The sequence below is a fragment of the Scyliorhinus torazame genome, chromosome 18, assembly GCF_047496885.1.
Source record: "Scyliorhinus torazame isolate Kashiwa2021f chromosome 18, sScyTor2.1, whole genome shotgun sequence".
In the NCBI taxonomy this organism is placed as follows: Eukaryota; Metazoa; Chordata; class Chondrichthyes; order Carcharhiniformes; family Scyliorhinidae; genus Scyliorhinus; species Scyliorhinus torazame.
The window spans coordinates 80,033,582-80,050,102 of record NC_092724.1 but is presented as its reverse complement, the minus strand read 5'-3'; the positions used below and the strand labels follow the sequence as shown (position 1 = coordinate 80,050,102).

The 16,521-nt window shown below is 49.3% G+C and overlaps 1 protein-coding gene across 6 annotated transcripts in view; it reads left to right on the top strand.

The window, feature by feature from the left end:
* The first annotated feature begins 274 nt into the window (after positions 1-274).
* The window catches only part of LOC140395329 (uncharacterized), a 228,540-nt gene continuing 212,293 nt past the window's right edge, over positions 275-16,521 (top strand). For 2 of the 6 annotated variants that reach the window (XM_072482960.1, XM_072482958.1), the window contains exon 1: positions 276-468. In XM_072482960.1, coding sequence (XP_072339061.1) covers positions 432-468 — 37 coding nt within the window. In that variant the 5' untranslated portion in view covers positions 276-431. Of the gene's footprint in view, positions 469-12,562; positions 12,637-16,521 lie in introns of all 6 variants that reach the window. The other 4 variants (XM_072482962.1, XM_072482959.1, XM_072482961.1 and 1 more) reach the window with 4 other exon arrangements.

Sequence of the window (16,521 nt, the reverse complement as noted above, 5' to 3'; positions counted from 1 at the left end):
GAATGCTCTTGCCTGTGATTGGCTGTGGTGTTGTGTGTGTGTTGAGTGGTCCGTTGACCTGTCCATCAGTATGTATGTATGTTTGTACTATGATGTTTACCTGAACATCATGACAAGGGCGATTGTTAACCCCACCCAGTCCAGTGATTGACAGGGAGATTGTTAACCCTGTCCAGTCCAGTGGCTGACAGGGAGATTGGTAACCCCGCCCAGTCCAGTGATTGACAGCGAGATGGTTAACCCCGCCCAGTGCAGTGACTGACAGATTGAACAGGAACCAGCCAGGATCTGATTGACAGGCGAACTGGACGTTCTTCCTCCCTCCTGTGTGTCAGAGTGGTGAGCCCATGAGGAAGGGGGCCCGGGCTGGGCTGGTTGGGGAGGGTGGAGTGCCAGCTTCCGGTGGATCGGGCCACTTTTAGGAACTGAAAATGTCGGGGAAGGAGCCGCTGCTCAGCGCCTTGAAGGGTGAGTGTGGCCAGTCACAGGAGCCAGCAAGGGGCCGGCAAGAGTGCCAGGGGGCGATTGCGGGAGGGGCTTGAACGGGGTGGGGTGGACTGACTTCGAGTTTGTCTTGCGGCAGAGGCTGGATTGGGGGGGGGCGTCGCTTCACTTCACAGAATTTCCCTTTGCAGTTGGACAATAATAATAATCCATAGCTCAATAGGTAGAACATTTAAAATCACAACTAGTGTCAGAGTGTTCAGTGTGGGGAGAGAGAGACAAGCAGCAATACACACAGGCTGGAATGGGTGATCAGGAACATTAAAACTTTTTTTAGAGTAATCAATCATTTTTTTCCAATTAAGGGGAAATTTAGCGTGGCCAATCCACCTAACCAGCACATCTTTGGGTTGTGGGGGTGAAACCCACGCAGACACGGGGAGAATGTGCAAACTCCACACGGACAGTGACCCAGGGCCGGGATTCGAACCCGGGCCCCGTTGTCCCAGTGCTAAGGTAATCAGGAACATCATTGAGTTAAAATAAGGAAAGAGAAGGTTGCATTTACATAAGACTTTTCACGACCCCTGGCAGATGGAGTTTAATTTAGATAAATGTGAGGTGATGCATTTTTAGTAGATCAAATCGGGGCAGGACCTATTCAGTCAATGGTAGGGGGTTGGGGAGAGTTATAGAACAAAGAAATCTAGGAGTACAGGTTCATAACTCCTTGAAAGTGGAGCCACAGGTGGACAGGGTGGTGAAGCATGCTTGGTTTCATTTGTCAGAACATTGAATACAGCAGTTGGACGTCTTGTTGAAGTTGTACATAATATTAAGGCCACACTTGGAATACTGTGTACAGTTCTGGTCACCCAATTATAGAACGGATATTATTAAACTAGAAAGAGTGCAAAAGGATTTACTGGGATACTACCGGCAGTTGATGGTTTGAATTATAAGGAGAGGCTGAATAGACTGGGACTTTTTTCCCTGGAGGCTTAGGGGTGATCGTATAGCGGTCTATAAAATAATGAGGGGCAGAGATAAGGTAGATAGTCAACATCTTTTCCCAAAGGTAGGAGAGTCTAAATCTAGAGGGCATTGGTTTAAGGTGAGAGGGGAGAGATATAAAAGCGTCCAGAGGGGCAAATTTTTCACACACAGGATGTTGAGTGTCTGGAACGAGCTGTCAGGGGCAGCAGTAGAGGCAGGTACAATTTTGTCTTTTAAAAAGTGTTTAGATAGTTATATGGATAAGATGGGTATAGATGGATAAGGGCCAAATCTGGGCTATTGGGACTAGCTTAGTGGTAAAAACTGGGCTGCATGGACAAGTTTGGCCAAAGGGTCTGTTTCCATACTCTAAACCTCTCAGACTCTATAACTTCTCAAAGCACTTTGCAGCCAAAGAAGTCCATTTGAAGTGTTAATAGCCACTGTTGTAATGTCGGAAACTGCAGCCAGTTTGCACTCAACAATCTCGTACAAACAGCAATGTTCAATGACTAAGGAAGCCATGGTATGAAGGATAACATTTATTATTTTTTTAACAATCTCAGTTGGGCCACCCAACATGCTGGTCCCTGCTCGGGCTGGCTTTGTTCTAACAAGCCCCAGCTGCGTGGTCTCCACCTCCTACCTGGGAAGCTTGAACTCCACTGAGCTCCACAGGGAGATCAGTTATGCTTCCCTGTGGGGCTATGACAATAATCATCTGTTTTAATGATGCTGAGTGTGGGATAATTACTGGCCAAGATACCAGGCATACCTCCCGTGCTCTACTTCAAAATAGTGCCTTAATTGAAATCTCTTGCATGCACCAGAGGAGGAAGATGGAGCCTCGGTTTAACATCCCATTTGAAACACACCACCTCAAGCAGTGCAGAATTCCCTCAAGGGCAGCATGTTGCACAGTGGTTAGCCCTGCTGCCACGCAGCGCCAGGGATCAAGGTTTGAATCTGATCTCGGGTGACTGTGTGGAGTTTGCACATTCTCCCGTGTCTGCATGGGTTACCTCTGGGTGCTCTGGTTTCCTCCTCAGTCCGAAGATGTGTAGATGAGGTGGATTGGACATGCTGAATTGTCCCTTATGGTGGAGTTGCAGGAATAGGACAGGGGATTGAGCCTACGTAGGGTGGTCTTTCAAAGGGTCGGTGCAGATTCGATGGGCCAAATGGAAGCCTTCTGTACTTAAAAAAAAAAAATTTACAGTACCCAATTCATTTTTCCCAATTAAGGAGCAATTTAGCATGTCCAATCCACATAGCCTGCAGATCTTTGGGTTGTGGGGCAAAACCCACGCAAACATGGGGACAATGTGCAAACTCCACACAGACAGTGACCCAGAGCCGGGATCGAACCTGGGACCTCGGTGCCGTGAAGCAGCAGTGCTAACCACTGCGCCACCGTGGTGCCCTGGCGGCCTCCTGCACTGTAGGGTTTCTATGATTCTATGATGCAAAGCAGCTCCTTTTACTTGAATTTACCAGTGTTTACAAGAAAATCCTAATTGTGCTCTTGTTTTATTTTGTTATTCAAAGAAGTCAATGCTATTAAAATAGTGAGAAATAAAATTAAGATTGATTTTGGGATATTAGTAGACTCAGCATGTAAGTATGCTTATTACCTTCAGTAAGGAAAAAATACATAGCCAAATCAGTGGAGTAATAAATTGAAACAAAAACAGCGAATGATGGAAACTCTCAGCAGGTCGAGCAGCATCTGTGGGGAGAGAACTTTGTTTTCTTTCTTTCACTGCTGCCAGACGTGTTGCATTTTTCCAGTATTTGGTGTTTTTGTTTCAGATTCCAGCATCTGCATCATTTTGCTTATTTTAGTGTCTGTCAGTGAATCTTTGTATCTTCTTTCCTTTTCTCTTTCCCATTCACTCCCCATTTCCATTGTTTCCATTCTTTCAGACTGTCTTTCTATTTGTGTTTACTTTCTATCCTCCCTATTTTCCTTCCCAGGGTCTCTCTTCATTTTTGTTTCCCTGTTTCCCCTCACCAAATCTCTCTACACCTCCCTCTATTCCCTCCACCTGGATGTAGAAACAAACTGTGGCCTGTCGCTCAGCCCAACTTTCAGTAGCCAGTCCATGTGAAATGAGGCTGATGTCAGAGCCCCACTGTTGTCGTTTTCCTAAATGCGAAACCAGCACAAATGATCTTTGCTTTGGGGATTTGTAAGACATTGCTGATAAATGTTGCTGATGCTACTTGAGGTCTTTAAAATGATAAAGGGGATTTTATATGCTAGGCACAGGGAAGCTATTTCCTCTGCTGGGGAATCTATATGCCAATTAGGAGTGAAATCACACAATGGATCGTAGAAATCTGGAAGTCTGACATGGATAGATTTTTGTTTTGTAATGGTGTCAAATGTAAAGGCAACAAAATGGAGTTGAAGCATAGATCCACCAGGATCTGATTTAATGGCGGAATTGGCTAGAGGGACGAAATGGCCTCCTGTTCCTATGATAATTTACTGTAAACAAAATAATGGCTAACCAAAACCTAAATCCAGCATTGCCAGAGGGCAAAGAGAGACCAAAGGAAATAGATACAACTTTCTGCTTTTAAAAACCTGACAGTGCAGTCTAAATCAAGAAAGGTGGGGTTCCCAAAACCAGTCTGTGCTTTAAACAAACAGTGAACACATTTAAATTCTTAGTTATAAACTGACGTATCTGCCATCTTGGCAGTGGAGGTTATGTTTTCCGTCTGGCCTTGCATAATTACAGGGGGAATGGTGGTTATATTAGAAATCTGGACTGGTAATCTAGAGAATGTGAATTCAGCTTTTAAAAAAAAATAAATCTGCAAATGAAAAGGTGGCCTTGAAGATTCTCACAAAAACTCAACGACTCACTAAATGTCTTTTAGGGAAAATCCACCATCGTTTTCTGGTCTGGTCTATAGGTGACTCCAAACCTGCAGCAAAATGTTTGACTTTTCCATCCTAAAGGCCTCGGAAGCCACTACAGTTGTATTATACCGTTATGCTCACAGTGCTTCAGGAAGGCAGCTCTACCTTCCACCACTACCTTCTGAAGGGCAATGGATGGGTAATACATGTTCTACAAATGCCTACATTTCAAGAAAGAATTGAAAAAATTGGAGAGAAAAATAAGATTCATAAATAAAATCAAAATTTTAAAAACTCTTAAGTAGTCTAAACATTTTCTTTGCCCAAGCTGCTTCGTTATACTCCTTAAGGTGCTATGTAGTGCAGCCATTCTTTGGTCTCACCAGGTTATCAATAATTTCAGTCTGTTATAGGTGAAAATATTCACACGAAGGCCTGAGTATAAGTAAAAAAGCAGTTTATTATCTCAGAATTCTGGGAGGAAAGGCTGACAAATGTTGAATTCTTTACCCGTCAGTCTGGCCTCAATAAAACTCGAGATGGATTTGTAGGCATAGTATTATTTATTTATTTTTAAAAAATATATATTTATTAAAGTTTTTTAACACAATTTTTCTCCCTTACAAACAATAACCCCCCCACCCCGTAACAAAAAAAAACGAGAAATCGCGCAGAGCAAGATATATACATGGCAAAATGATATATTTACACAGCTTGGTACACTGGCCCTCACCCGTCCGTGCCAGTTTCCCCAACCCTTCATGTTATCTCTTGCTCATCCACCCTCCCAGGCAGTCCCCCCTTTCCTCCCCCCTGACCAAAACATATGGACATGGTTCGCCGGGCTCCCTGAGCACCTTCCACATCTGTCCTCTACCCCAAAGAACCTACTCAACCTCGCCCCCATCAAGTGCGCTCTGTGGACCTCCTTAAATTGTATCAGGCTGAGCCTGGCACACGAGGAGGAGGAATTAACCCTACCTAGGGCATCAGCCCACAGACCTTCCTCGATCTCCTCCCCCAGCTTCTCCTCCCATTTACCCTTCAACTCTTCTACCTACTCTTCCCCCTCTTCTTTCAACTCCTGGTGTATTTCCGACACCTTGCCCTCCCCGACCCATACACCCGAGATCACCCTATCTTGAACTTCTTGTGCCGGGAGCAACGGGAATTCCCTCACCTGTCGCCTCACAAAAGCCCTCATCTGCATATATCTGAAGGCATTTCCCGGTGGTAACTCGAACTTCTCCTCCAGTGCCCCTAGGCTCGCAAACGTCCCGTCGATGAACAGATCCCCCATTCTTCCAATCCCCGCCCGATGCCAGCTCTGGAACCCCCCGTCCATCTTCCCCGGGACAAACCGGTGGTTACCCCTGATCGGGGACCACACCGATGCTCCCATTGCACCCCGGTGCCGTCTCCAGTGGCCCCAGATCCTTAGCGTTGCCGCCACCACCGGGATCGTGGTATACTTTGTCGGCGAGAGCGGCAGCGATGCCGTCACCAACGCCCCCAGGCTCGCTCATTTACAGGACGCCATCTCCATCCTCTTCCATGCCGCCCCCTCTCCCTCCATAACCCACTTGCAGATCATCGCCACATTTGCTGCCCAGTAGTAGCTCCCCAGGTTTGGCAGCGCCAACCCTCCTCAGTCCCTACTGCGTTCCAGGAACCCTCTCCTTACTCTCGGGGTCTTATTCGCCCACACAAACCCCATAATACTCTTAAAAAAGGCCATAGTGATCACGATGGGAAGGCACTGAAACACAAACAGAAACCTCGGAAGGACCACCATTTTGACCGACTGCACTCTACCCGCCAGCGAGAGCGGTAACATGTCCCATCTTTTGAAATCCTCCTCCATTTGCTCCACCAACCTCGTCAGATTCAGTTTATGTAGGGTCCCTCAACTCCTGGCTATCTGGATCCCCAGATACCGAAAGCTCCCCTCCGCCCTCCTCAGCGGTAGGTCCCCTATTCCTCTTTCATGGTCCCCCGCCTGTAATACGAAGAGCTCACTCTTCCCTACATTGAGCTTATAGCCGAAAACTCCCCAAACTCCCTTAGGGTCTGCATGACCTCCACCATCCCCTCCATTGGATCCGCCACATACAGCAACAGGTCATCCGCATATAGCGACACCCGATGCTCTTCTCCCCCACGGACCACCCCCCTCCATTTATTAGACTCCCTCAATGACATGGCCAGTGGTTCGATCGCCAATGCGAACAAAAGGGGGACAGGGGGCACCCCTGCCTCGTCCCTCGGTACAGTCGAAAGTACTCCGACCTCCGCCGGTTCGTCACTACACTCGCCATCGGGGCTCTGTAAAGGAGTTTAACCCAATTGTTATCAATTGTTACCCTACCCCGAACCCAAACCTACGCAGCACCTCCCAGAGGTACTCCCACTCTACTCGGTTAAAGGCCTTCTCCGCGTCCATAGCTGCCACTATCTCCGCCTCTCTCTCCTCCGATGGCATCATTATCACGTTTAAGAGCCACCGCACATTGGTGTTTAGTTGCCTGCCCTTTACAAATCCCGTCTGGTCCTCGTGGATTATCCCCGGGACACAGTCCTCGATCCTCGTGGCCAGCACTTTTGCCAGCAACTTTGCATCCACATTGAGGAGTGAGATCGGCCTGTACGATCCACATTGCAGTGGGTCCTTGTCCCGCTTTAGGATCAAAGAAATTGTCGCTTCCGACATTGCCGTGGGCAGGGTCCCCTCCTCTCTTGCCTCATTAAAGGTCCTCACCAGTAGCGGGGGCAACAGATCTGCGTACTTCCTGTAGAACTCCACCGGGAATCCATCCGGTCCCGGGGCCTTCCCCGCATGCATGCTCCCCAAACCCTTGCTCAGCTCCTCCAACTCACTTGGTGCCCCCAAACCAGCCACCTCTTGCTCCTCCACCCTCGGGAATCTCAGCTGATCTAGGAATCGTCTCATCCCCTCTTCCCCCGCTGGGGGCTGGGATCTGTACAGCTCTTCATAAAAGGCCTTGAATACCTTGTTTATTTTCGTCGCACTCCGAACCGTGGCTCCCCTTCCATCTTTGACTCCCCCTATTTCCCTCGCTGCCATCCTCTTACGGATCTGGTGTGCCTTTTCCCCATACTCGTAGGTCGCCCCCTGCACTTTCCTCCACTGTGCCTCCGCTTTCCCTGTGGTCAACAGGTCAAACTCCGTCTGGAGCCGTCGTCTTTCCCCAAGTAATCTTTCCTCCGGGGCCTCTGCGTATCTCCTGTCCACTCTCAAAATCTCCCCCACTAACCTCTCCCTTTCCATACCCTCTGTCTTCTCCCTATGAGCCCTAATGGAAATTAGCTCTCCCCTGATCACCGCCTTCAACGCCTCCCATACCACCCCCACCCGCACCTCCCCGTTGTCGTTGGCCTCCAAGTATCTTTCGATACACCCCCTCACCTTCCCACACACCACCTCGTCCGCCAGCAGTCCCACATCCAGCCGCCACAACGGGCGTTGGTCCCTCTCCTCTCCCAGTTCCACCCAGTGCGGGGCATGGTCCGAAATGGCTATAGCCGAATACTCCGTCCCCTCCACCCTCGGAATGAGCGCCCTACCCAGAACAAAGAAATCTATCCGGGAGTAGGATTTGTGTGCATGGGAGAAGAAAGAAAATTCCCTGGCCTGTGGCCTTGCAAACCGCCATGGGTCCACTCCCCCCATCTGATCCATAAACTCCCTAAGTACCTTGGCCGCCGCCGGCCTCTTTCCAGTCCTTGATTTGGAGCGGTCCAGTGCTGGATCCAACACTGTATTGAAGTCCCCTCCCATTATCAGGCCTCCTATCTCCAGGTCCGGAATGCGCCCCAACATGCGCTTCATGAATCCTGCATCATCCCAGTTCGGGGCGTATACGTTTACCAACACCACCCACGTCCCTTGCAGCCTACCGCTCACCATCACATAACGCCCTCCATTATCCACTACGATAGTCTTAGCCTCAAATGACACCCGCTTTCCCACCAATAGTGCCACCCCTCTATTCTTCGCGTCCAGTCCCGAGTGGAATACCTGTCCTACCCATCCCTGGCATTGAGGTAGTTAGGGAAGAGGTGTTGGCAATTCTGGACAGGCTGAAAATAGATAAGTCCCCGGGACCTGATGGGATTTATCCTAGGATTCTCTGGGAGGCCAGGGAAGAGATTGCTGGACCTTTGGCTTTGATTTTTATGTCATCATAGGCTACAGGAATAGTGCCAGAGGACTGGAGGACAGCAAATGTGGTCCCTTTGTTCAAAAAGGGGAGCAGAGACAACCCCGGCAACTATAGACCGGTGAGCCTCACGTCTGTAGTGGGTAAAGTCTTGGAGGGGATTATAAGAGACAAGATTTATAATCATCTAGATAGGAATAATATGATCAGGGATAGTCAGCATGGCTTTGTGAAGGGTAGGTCATGCCTCACAAACCTTATTGAGTTCTTTGAGAAGGTGACTGAACAGGTAGATGAGGGTAGAGCAGTTGATGTGGTGTATATGGATTTCAGCAAAGCGTTTGATAAGGTTCCCCACGGTAGGCTATTGCAGATAATACGGAGGCTGGGGATTGAGGGTGATTTAGAGATGTGGATCAGAAATTGGCTAGCTGAAAGAAGACAGAGGGTGGTGGTTGATGGGAAATGTTCAGAATGGAGTACAGTCACAAGTGGAGTACCACAAGGATCTGTTCTGGGGCCGTTGCTGTTTGTCATTTTTATCAATGACCTAGAGGAAGGCGCAGAAGGGTGGGTGAGTAAATTTGCAGACAATACTAAAGTCGGTGGTGTTGTCGATAGTGTGGAAGGATGTAGCAGGTTACAGAGGGATATAGATAAGCTGCAGAGCTGGGCTGAGAGGTGGCAAATGGAGTTTAATGTAGAGAAGTGTGAGGTGTTTCTCTTTGGAAGGAATAACAGGAATGCGGAATATTTGGCTAATGGTAAAGATCTTGAAAGTGTGGATGAGCAGAGGGATCTAGGTGTCCATGTACATAGATCCCTGAAAGTTGCCACCCAGGTTGATAGGGTTGTGAAGAAGGCCTATGGAGTGTTGGCCTTTATTGGTAGAGGGATTGAGTTCCGGAGTCGGGAGGTCATGTTGCAGCTGTACAGAACTCTGGTACGGCCGCATTTGGAGTATTGCGTACAGTTCTGGTCACCGCATTATAGGAAGGACGTGGAGGCTTTGGAGCGGGTGCAGAGGAGATTTACCAGGATGTTGCCTGGTATGGAGGGAAAATCTTATGAGGAAAGGCTGATGGACTTGAGGTTGTTTTCGTTGGAGAGAAGAAGGTTAAGAGGAGACTTAATAGAGGCATACAAAATGATCAGGGGGTTGGATAGGGTGGACAGTGAGAGCCTTCTCCCGCGGATGGAAATGGCTGGCACGAGGGGACATAACTTTAAACTGAGGGGTAATAGATATAGGACAGAGGTCAGAGGTAGGTTCTTTACGCAAAGAGTAGTGAGGCCGTGGAATGCCCTACCTGCTACAGTAGTGAACTCGCCAACATTGAGGGCATTTAAAAGTTTATTGAATAAACATATGGATGATAATGGCATAGTGTAGGTTAGATGGCTTTTGTTTCGATGCAACATCGTGGGCCGAAGGGCCTGTACTGCGCTGTATTGTTCTATGTTCTATGTTCTTAACCTGACCTGGTCCGCCACCTTCAGATGTGTCTCTTGGAGCATGGCCACGTCCGCCTTCAGTCCCTTTAAGTGCGCGAAAACTCAAGCCCTCTTCACCGGCCCATTCAGGCCCCTCACATTCCACGTTATCAGCCGGATTGGAGGGGCTCTCACCCCCCCCCCCACCACGCACTGCCGACTAGCCATCTCCTTTTCTGGGCCAGTCCCGTGTCCATGCCTCCCTCACCCTCCAGTCCCCCAGAGGGGGGACCCCCGTCCCGACCACCTCTTCTGTGTCCCATTCCCTTTCGGCCAGTGCAGCAGCAACCCTTTCTCCCCCCCCCCCCTCCCCCAACCCCCCTCCCCTCCCCCTGCTAGACCCCTGTCTAGCTTTTTTGCTCCCCCCATGTCACTCCCGTAAGTCAGCTGACGCCCGCTGACTCCGGTTTCCCCCGCCGTCCCATTGACCTCCCCGCGTGGGAGTCTCCCAATCCATATGCATTCCTTCGTCCCCCTTCCCGCCTTTCTTCCCACGCGCGGGAAAACACCCCGCGCTTTCCAAAGCCCGCTCCGTCCCCTCTGGCGCAGCTCCTGTCGCGGCCTTGTCTCTCTCTCCCAGCCCATGTAACATTTCCTGCGCGTGATTGACCCCTTATGTACAACAGCCACCTGACTCACTCTTTTCTGTACCTCCTGGACCTTAGCTTCGTGGGCCTTCTGGGTGATCCCGAGTCCTTCAATTGCCGAAAGCATAGGCGCCAACATCTCCTTGCGCATCATCTCGCGCTGCTCCTCGAAGCAGCGCTTGATGAACTCCTGCAGCTCCCCTTTGTCCCTGGCTGCTGCCATAGCCGCAACCGGAAGTCGAGAGGGAATCCTTTTGGCAGTGTTCGCTTCACCAGTCTGCCCCAAAAAGTCTATGGAAACTCCTGAAAAAGGTCTGAGAGTCCGTTCCAGACGGGAGCTACCGAATACGCGACCTATTCCTCCATGGCCGCCACCGGAAGCCTCGCTTCTTCAATGGCCCTGGTAGATCTTTTCACAGTTGTTCCCTCTGCTGCTAGAATTCACCTTTGATAGAGTCAAGTCAGATTGCAGCTTTAAGCTTGCCCTTCCCCCGCCTGCATGCTGGAAGAGGCCTTTGTCTATTCCTGCAGCTCAAGCCAAATCTTTTACTGTTTCTGCCGGGTCTTGTAGCCAAAAGACATAACATTCCTGGGGGACACTGTCAGGGGAATGCTACAGTCTTCTTCCCACACCGGGAAATGTCAAACAAATGCCGTGGGGGCCCTGTAAAAGAGCCCAAAAGTCAGTTCCAAGCGGGAGCTACCGAATATGCGACCTAGCTCTGCATAGCCGCACCCTGAAGTCTCCGTATTATTTACTTTTAACCAACTTGCAAGTCTGACTCGCTTCTCAGGGACACAGAACCAGTCTCCTGGACCCTTTGGAAATGAATGAGGAAGGAGACAAAGGGATCTCTGCAAATACATTCAAATGGCATCAAGTTTCACATACACGATTCCCATAGGTCATCCTATACCCCTCCTGACCTGGCCTACATCCTAATTGGCTCACTTCTCATTCCTTAACCCTGGCCTCTTGTTACCCAGCATCCTTTTCTCCTCCTCTAGCAGACACCCCTCCCCCTTCCTTGCCATGCTTTCTGAAATCCTTTGTCTGTGAACTCACTAGAATTAGACCGGTCTACATCTACATTACTGTAACTAATATATTTAAACTAACTATTTTATATCACATTCGTCATTCCCTCCTTTTATCATGTCATGATAACCTATCTATTCAATCCGTAGCTACGGCCCCTCATCTAAAATGATTCGTCGCTGCATTTCCAATTCCTGTTGTAGCCCCCCTTCATCCTCGTGGATCCTAACCGCCAAGATTCTAGGGACGTCTATCTGTTACAGTGCACCCCGCATTCTACCCATCACGCATTTAAGGATGGCCACGCCCACAAAGTTGCAGCTGAGTGCCACTGCTAAATACATGGCCATATTTATCAACCAGTCCCTCCAACCTCCAAATCCCCAGTTACCCCAGGAGCCAGGGTCCTGCATTCCGTCCAGGTGATCCCATATGCGGTCCATAAATTTAGTGATGTCAACGGTTAGGTCTTGAACTCCCATGATACTCTTGCCCTGCACTATGGCGCATACCCCACCCTCACGGGCCAGAAGATAGTCAACAGCATACCGGTTCTGCATTGCAAACAACCGCATCTGAGACAATTCCATGGTTATTGCCCCGAGGGCTCCCAAGGTTTCGTTTCCCAGGATGGTAAGGCCACAAATAAAATAATTCCTATCGCTAACCGCCAAGAAACCCCCACACCTCACAGTGTCAAGACGCTCAGAATTCCCCGCCCGGCTGAGTGGCCCCGGTTGGGTGCGAGAACCTGAGGTTTTTTTCAGTTCTCGCAGAATTCAGCTAAGACCGCCAGGCGTGCTAACTGATTATGCAGCATCCACGCCGAGGGGCAGGGGACTGTGGTAGGGACTAGAGTCTCGATAGCAATTTGGCGGGGAAATGGGGGTGACAAAACATTGGTCGCTGTGCCATTAAAAGTTATATTCGTTTCCACCTCTACCAGCAAACAGCCGTACCCGTCACTGCCGAAACAATTCTCGTATGACCGGGAGTCCCTATTTGGAGTGAAGTGGCTAGGTATGTACGCCCTCCACTGTTGCAGCCTATCATACTGTGAGTGGGAATTATCCCGAGGAAGGGGAAGGCAGATAGCCGGTGGTGCTGAACCTGGATCGTAAGGAAGAGTGACTTGCTCGGCCGGTGGCTCGGAATGCTGACAATGAACCACCGTTTGGGGAGTGCCCCAAAGCGGTGAAACAGAAAATAACCTAGACACCGCTACGGGGTTCGGGTAGCAGACAACCCGTCCCTGGCCATACAAGCGGTGGTGAATCTGGTAGAAGAGATTCATACTACCTGGGTTTTCCTCAGTCAGGGCCCTAAATGAATTCAGTGTATCTCCTGATAACCTACGTTCTCGTTGTACTCCCCTTCTTACACGCCCTGTCCTCTCTCTAGTCCCCTTCTCTCTCTCACAACCTCTTCCTACCCTCCCCTGACGGTCTGATTTCACCTTTATGGCACCAATCTTAACACATCCGAAATCAAATTTCCTTGTACTCCAAAAACAAGGCAATAGCCATGTAATGTTCCCTTCCCATCGCCGGGACCGGTGCAATTGCTTCATGAGTCTTGCATTGTCCGTTAACCTGATGACCTTCCATGAGTCGATACCATGTCCTCGTATATGGGGGCAGCGAAAAACATCACCTCTGCACAAACAAAATGTCCTTGTAGTTTGGTTGGGGTTACAGATGTAGATGATATTTCCCTTTTCCATGTCCGTCGCCGATGTCACTCCAAGCGAGGTGAGGCTGAAGATTACACAGGCGATGCGCAGCCACCCCATCATGCTTCACACCTGTAAAACAACACTGGGGAAGGCTAGTAACCGACCTTTTTACAGTGGTAGAGGTGGACCCAAGCACTCCGCCCCTTCACTTTAACTGCAGTGGGGGTGGTAAGGAGAACTTGGAAGGGCCCCTCCCATCGCGGCTCCGACCCTTTCCAAATCCAATTTTTTGACCATGACACCGGGCTGCACTGAAAGTGAGCTAGGTAATGGGGGCGGTGGCGCGTGAGCTGCGCGGACCTGACCATGGAGCTCCTTGAGGACCTTAGTGAGGGCTAGAACATAGGTGGTCATCTCTTCAGTCATATGGTGAAACTGAACCAGTCTGGGAACATGCAGGCTCCAGGGAGTTCTAAGGGGCCTGCCATAAAGGATCTCGGCAGGAGAGAGCCAGGCCGGTCCCGCAGATGTAACCCGCAGCTGGAAGAGGGCAACGGGGAGCAACTTCAGCCATGTCAGTCCTTTGTCTGCTCTTAATTTAGCCAATTTAGTTTTGAGGCTCTGATTGTGTCTCTCAACCAACCCGGCCGCCTGCGGTCTGTACGCACAGTGTAACTGCTGGCATATGCCCAACTGGGAGCAGAACTCCTTGTTAATCTGTCCAATAAAATGAGGCCCGTTATCAGAACTTAACTGAGCTGGTATACCGTACCGGGGAATGATTTCCCGCATCAGAACTTTAACCACAGCAGCAGCTTTATTATCGGTAGTCTGATATGCCTCGACCCATCTGCTGAACACATCCACTATGACCAAAACATATTTATAACATTGACAACATTGACATCTTTCCAACTCAATGTAATCCATTTGGAGCGTCTCAAAGGGACCACTGGGCAACGGGGTTTGCCTCATACCACAAGGGATACCTTTGCCGGTGTTATTTTGCTGACAAATCAAACACCGATTACTGATACTCTGGGCCAACCCCTGCATTTTGGGGTGCCACCAAGTGTCCAGCAACAAATCACTAGTCCCCGAGCCCCACAATGAGTTGCCAAGTGTACACATTCGATGACCCATAAAGCAGTACATCAGACATACAAGTCTGATGTGCTGGCGTGGTCCATAAAGAGGAAACAGAATTATATGTACAACCTAACCGTTTCCACATTTGTTTATCACTCTCACGAGCATCCTCCTGTAACCTTATGACGTCTTGGATGGTTGGCATTGGCTTGTCAGAAGCAGACCTATTTATAGCAGATCGTTTAGTCTGACTTAACATTTTAGGCACCATCACTTGCTGAATTTGTGCAGCTGTCCGTGCTGCACAATCTGCTTGTTCATTACCAACGTCAACTGGGGTCTTACCGTTTGTATGGGCATTTAATGACGGAAATCTGCACGGGCATAAGGAGGGCCTGCAGTAGGTCATTAACTAAACCCCGGTGGGATATTTCCGTGCCGGCCGAGGTAAGGAATCCCCTATTCTTCCAGAGCTGTCCGAAGTCATGAACTATCCCGAAGGTGTATCGGGGGTCAGTGTAAATATTTACCCGACGATCTACCCCAAGTATACATGCATGGGTAAGGGCAAAAAGTTTGGCTTGTTGGGCTGAATAAGAGGTCTGAAAAGCGGCCGCTTCTAGGATCAGACCATCCTGATCTATGATTGTGTAACCGGACAATCTCCGGCCAGTGGGGCTTATATTAACTGCCATCAACATACATAATCATGTCAGGTTGTTCTAACGGAATATCACTCAGATCGTCCCTTATTGTGGCAGTTTCCTGAATCAAGGGTAAACAGTCGTGGCCAGGTGCGTCTTCATGGACAGGGGGACCGCTTAGAAAACAGGCTGGATTGATACTGATAATATTTAAATGTCAGACGTGGATTGTTCAAAAGGTATATTTCATACCTATTCTGACGAGCTGCGGTAAGATGCTGAGTCTGCAGTTGCCCCAGTAGTGCGATGATCGAGTGGGAGCTATACACCTTAATATCCTGTTGGAGAGTTATATTGGCAGCAGCCTGCAAACTATTGTATATCGCTGCCAAGATCTGGGTGCAAACAGGGTGGCCCAACGCCACTGGATCAAGTTTGGAAGAGTAATATGCTACGGGCCGGTGCTTGTCCCCATGTTGCTGGGTGAGTACCGCTGTTGAACATCCTTCCAGAACAGTACAGTATATCTGGAACGGTTGGTCGTACAAGGGCCTACCGAGGGCCGGTGCTTGTAACAAGGCCTGCTTCAGGCAACGGAAGGCTTCAAGTGCCTCGGTGGTGAGAGTAAAATTCCCCCCTTCACTAGTGTAAGGCGTCAGCAGCTTTGTATAGACAGCGATGTTTGGTATCCACTGCCTACAATAATTCACCATACCCAGCCAATGACGGACCTCCTTGGCTGTGGTAGGGGCAGGGAATTGGCATATTGGTTCAATCCTACTGGGTTCAAGACTTCTTTCTGTGGCTGTAAGTAAAACTCCAAAGAATTTGACCTTTGTCTGAGCCACCAGGACCTTTGATTGTGAAACAACATAATCCAACGAGGATAGGTGGTTTAATAACTGGATCACATCATCCCTATTACTGGGCTCGTCAGGACTCGCTACCAATATGTCATCTACATACTGCACTAGAGTGGAACCATGCTCCAATGTCAAGGCCTGGAGTTGGGTCTGCAGACATCTGGAGAAGAGCGTAGGTGAGTTGACGAACCCCTGAGGCAGTCGGGTCCAGGTATACTGTTGTCCATTGTAAGTGAAGGCAAACAAATATTGGCTTTCAGATGCGAGTGGCAGGGCAAAGAAGGTGTGCTGAAGGTCAATTATGGCGAAGACCCGGGCTCGAGCTGGAATTTGAGCCAGTATGTGGGCAGGATTAGGGACGAGAGCATGTAACAGCTGTGCGATGGCATTGATTGAACGTAAATCCTGTACTAATCGGTACTGGTCTGGTTTGGCTGGTTTAGGCACAGCAAGTATGGGGGTGTTACATTCTGATTGGCAAGGGACCAAAATACCCTGTTGCAACAGCTCTCGGATTAATTTGTCTATAGACGGGGCAGCTTGGGGTTTCAGGGGGTATTGCCGAATAGAAGGCAGCTTTACATGGTCCTTAATCATTACCTTAATGGGTGTAACATTTGTCTTTCCCACTTGT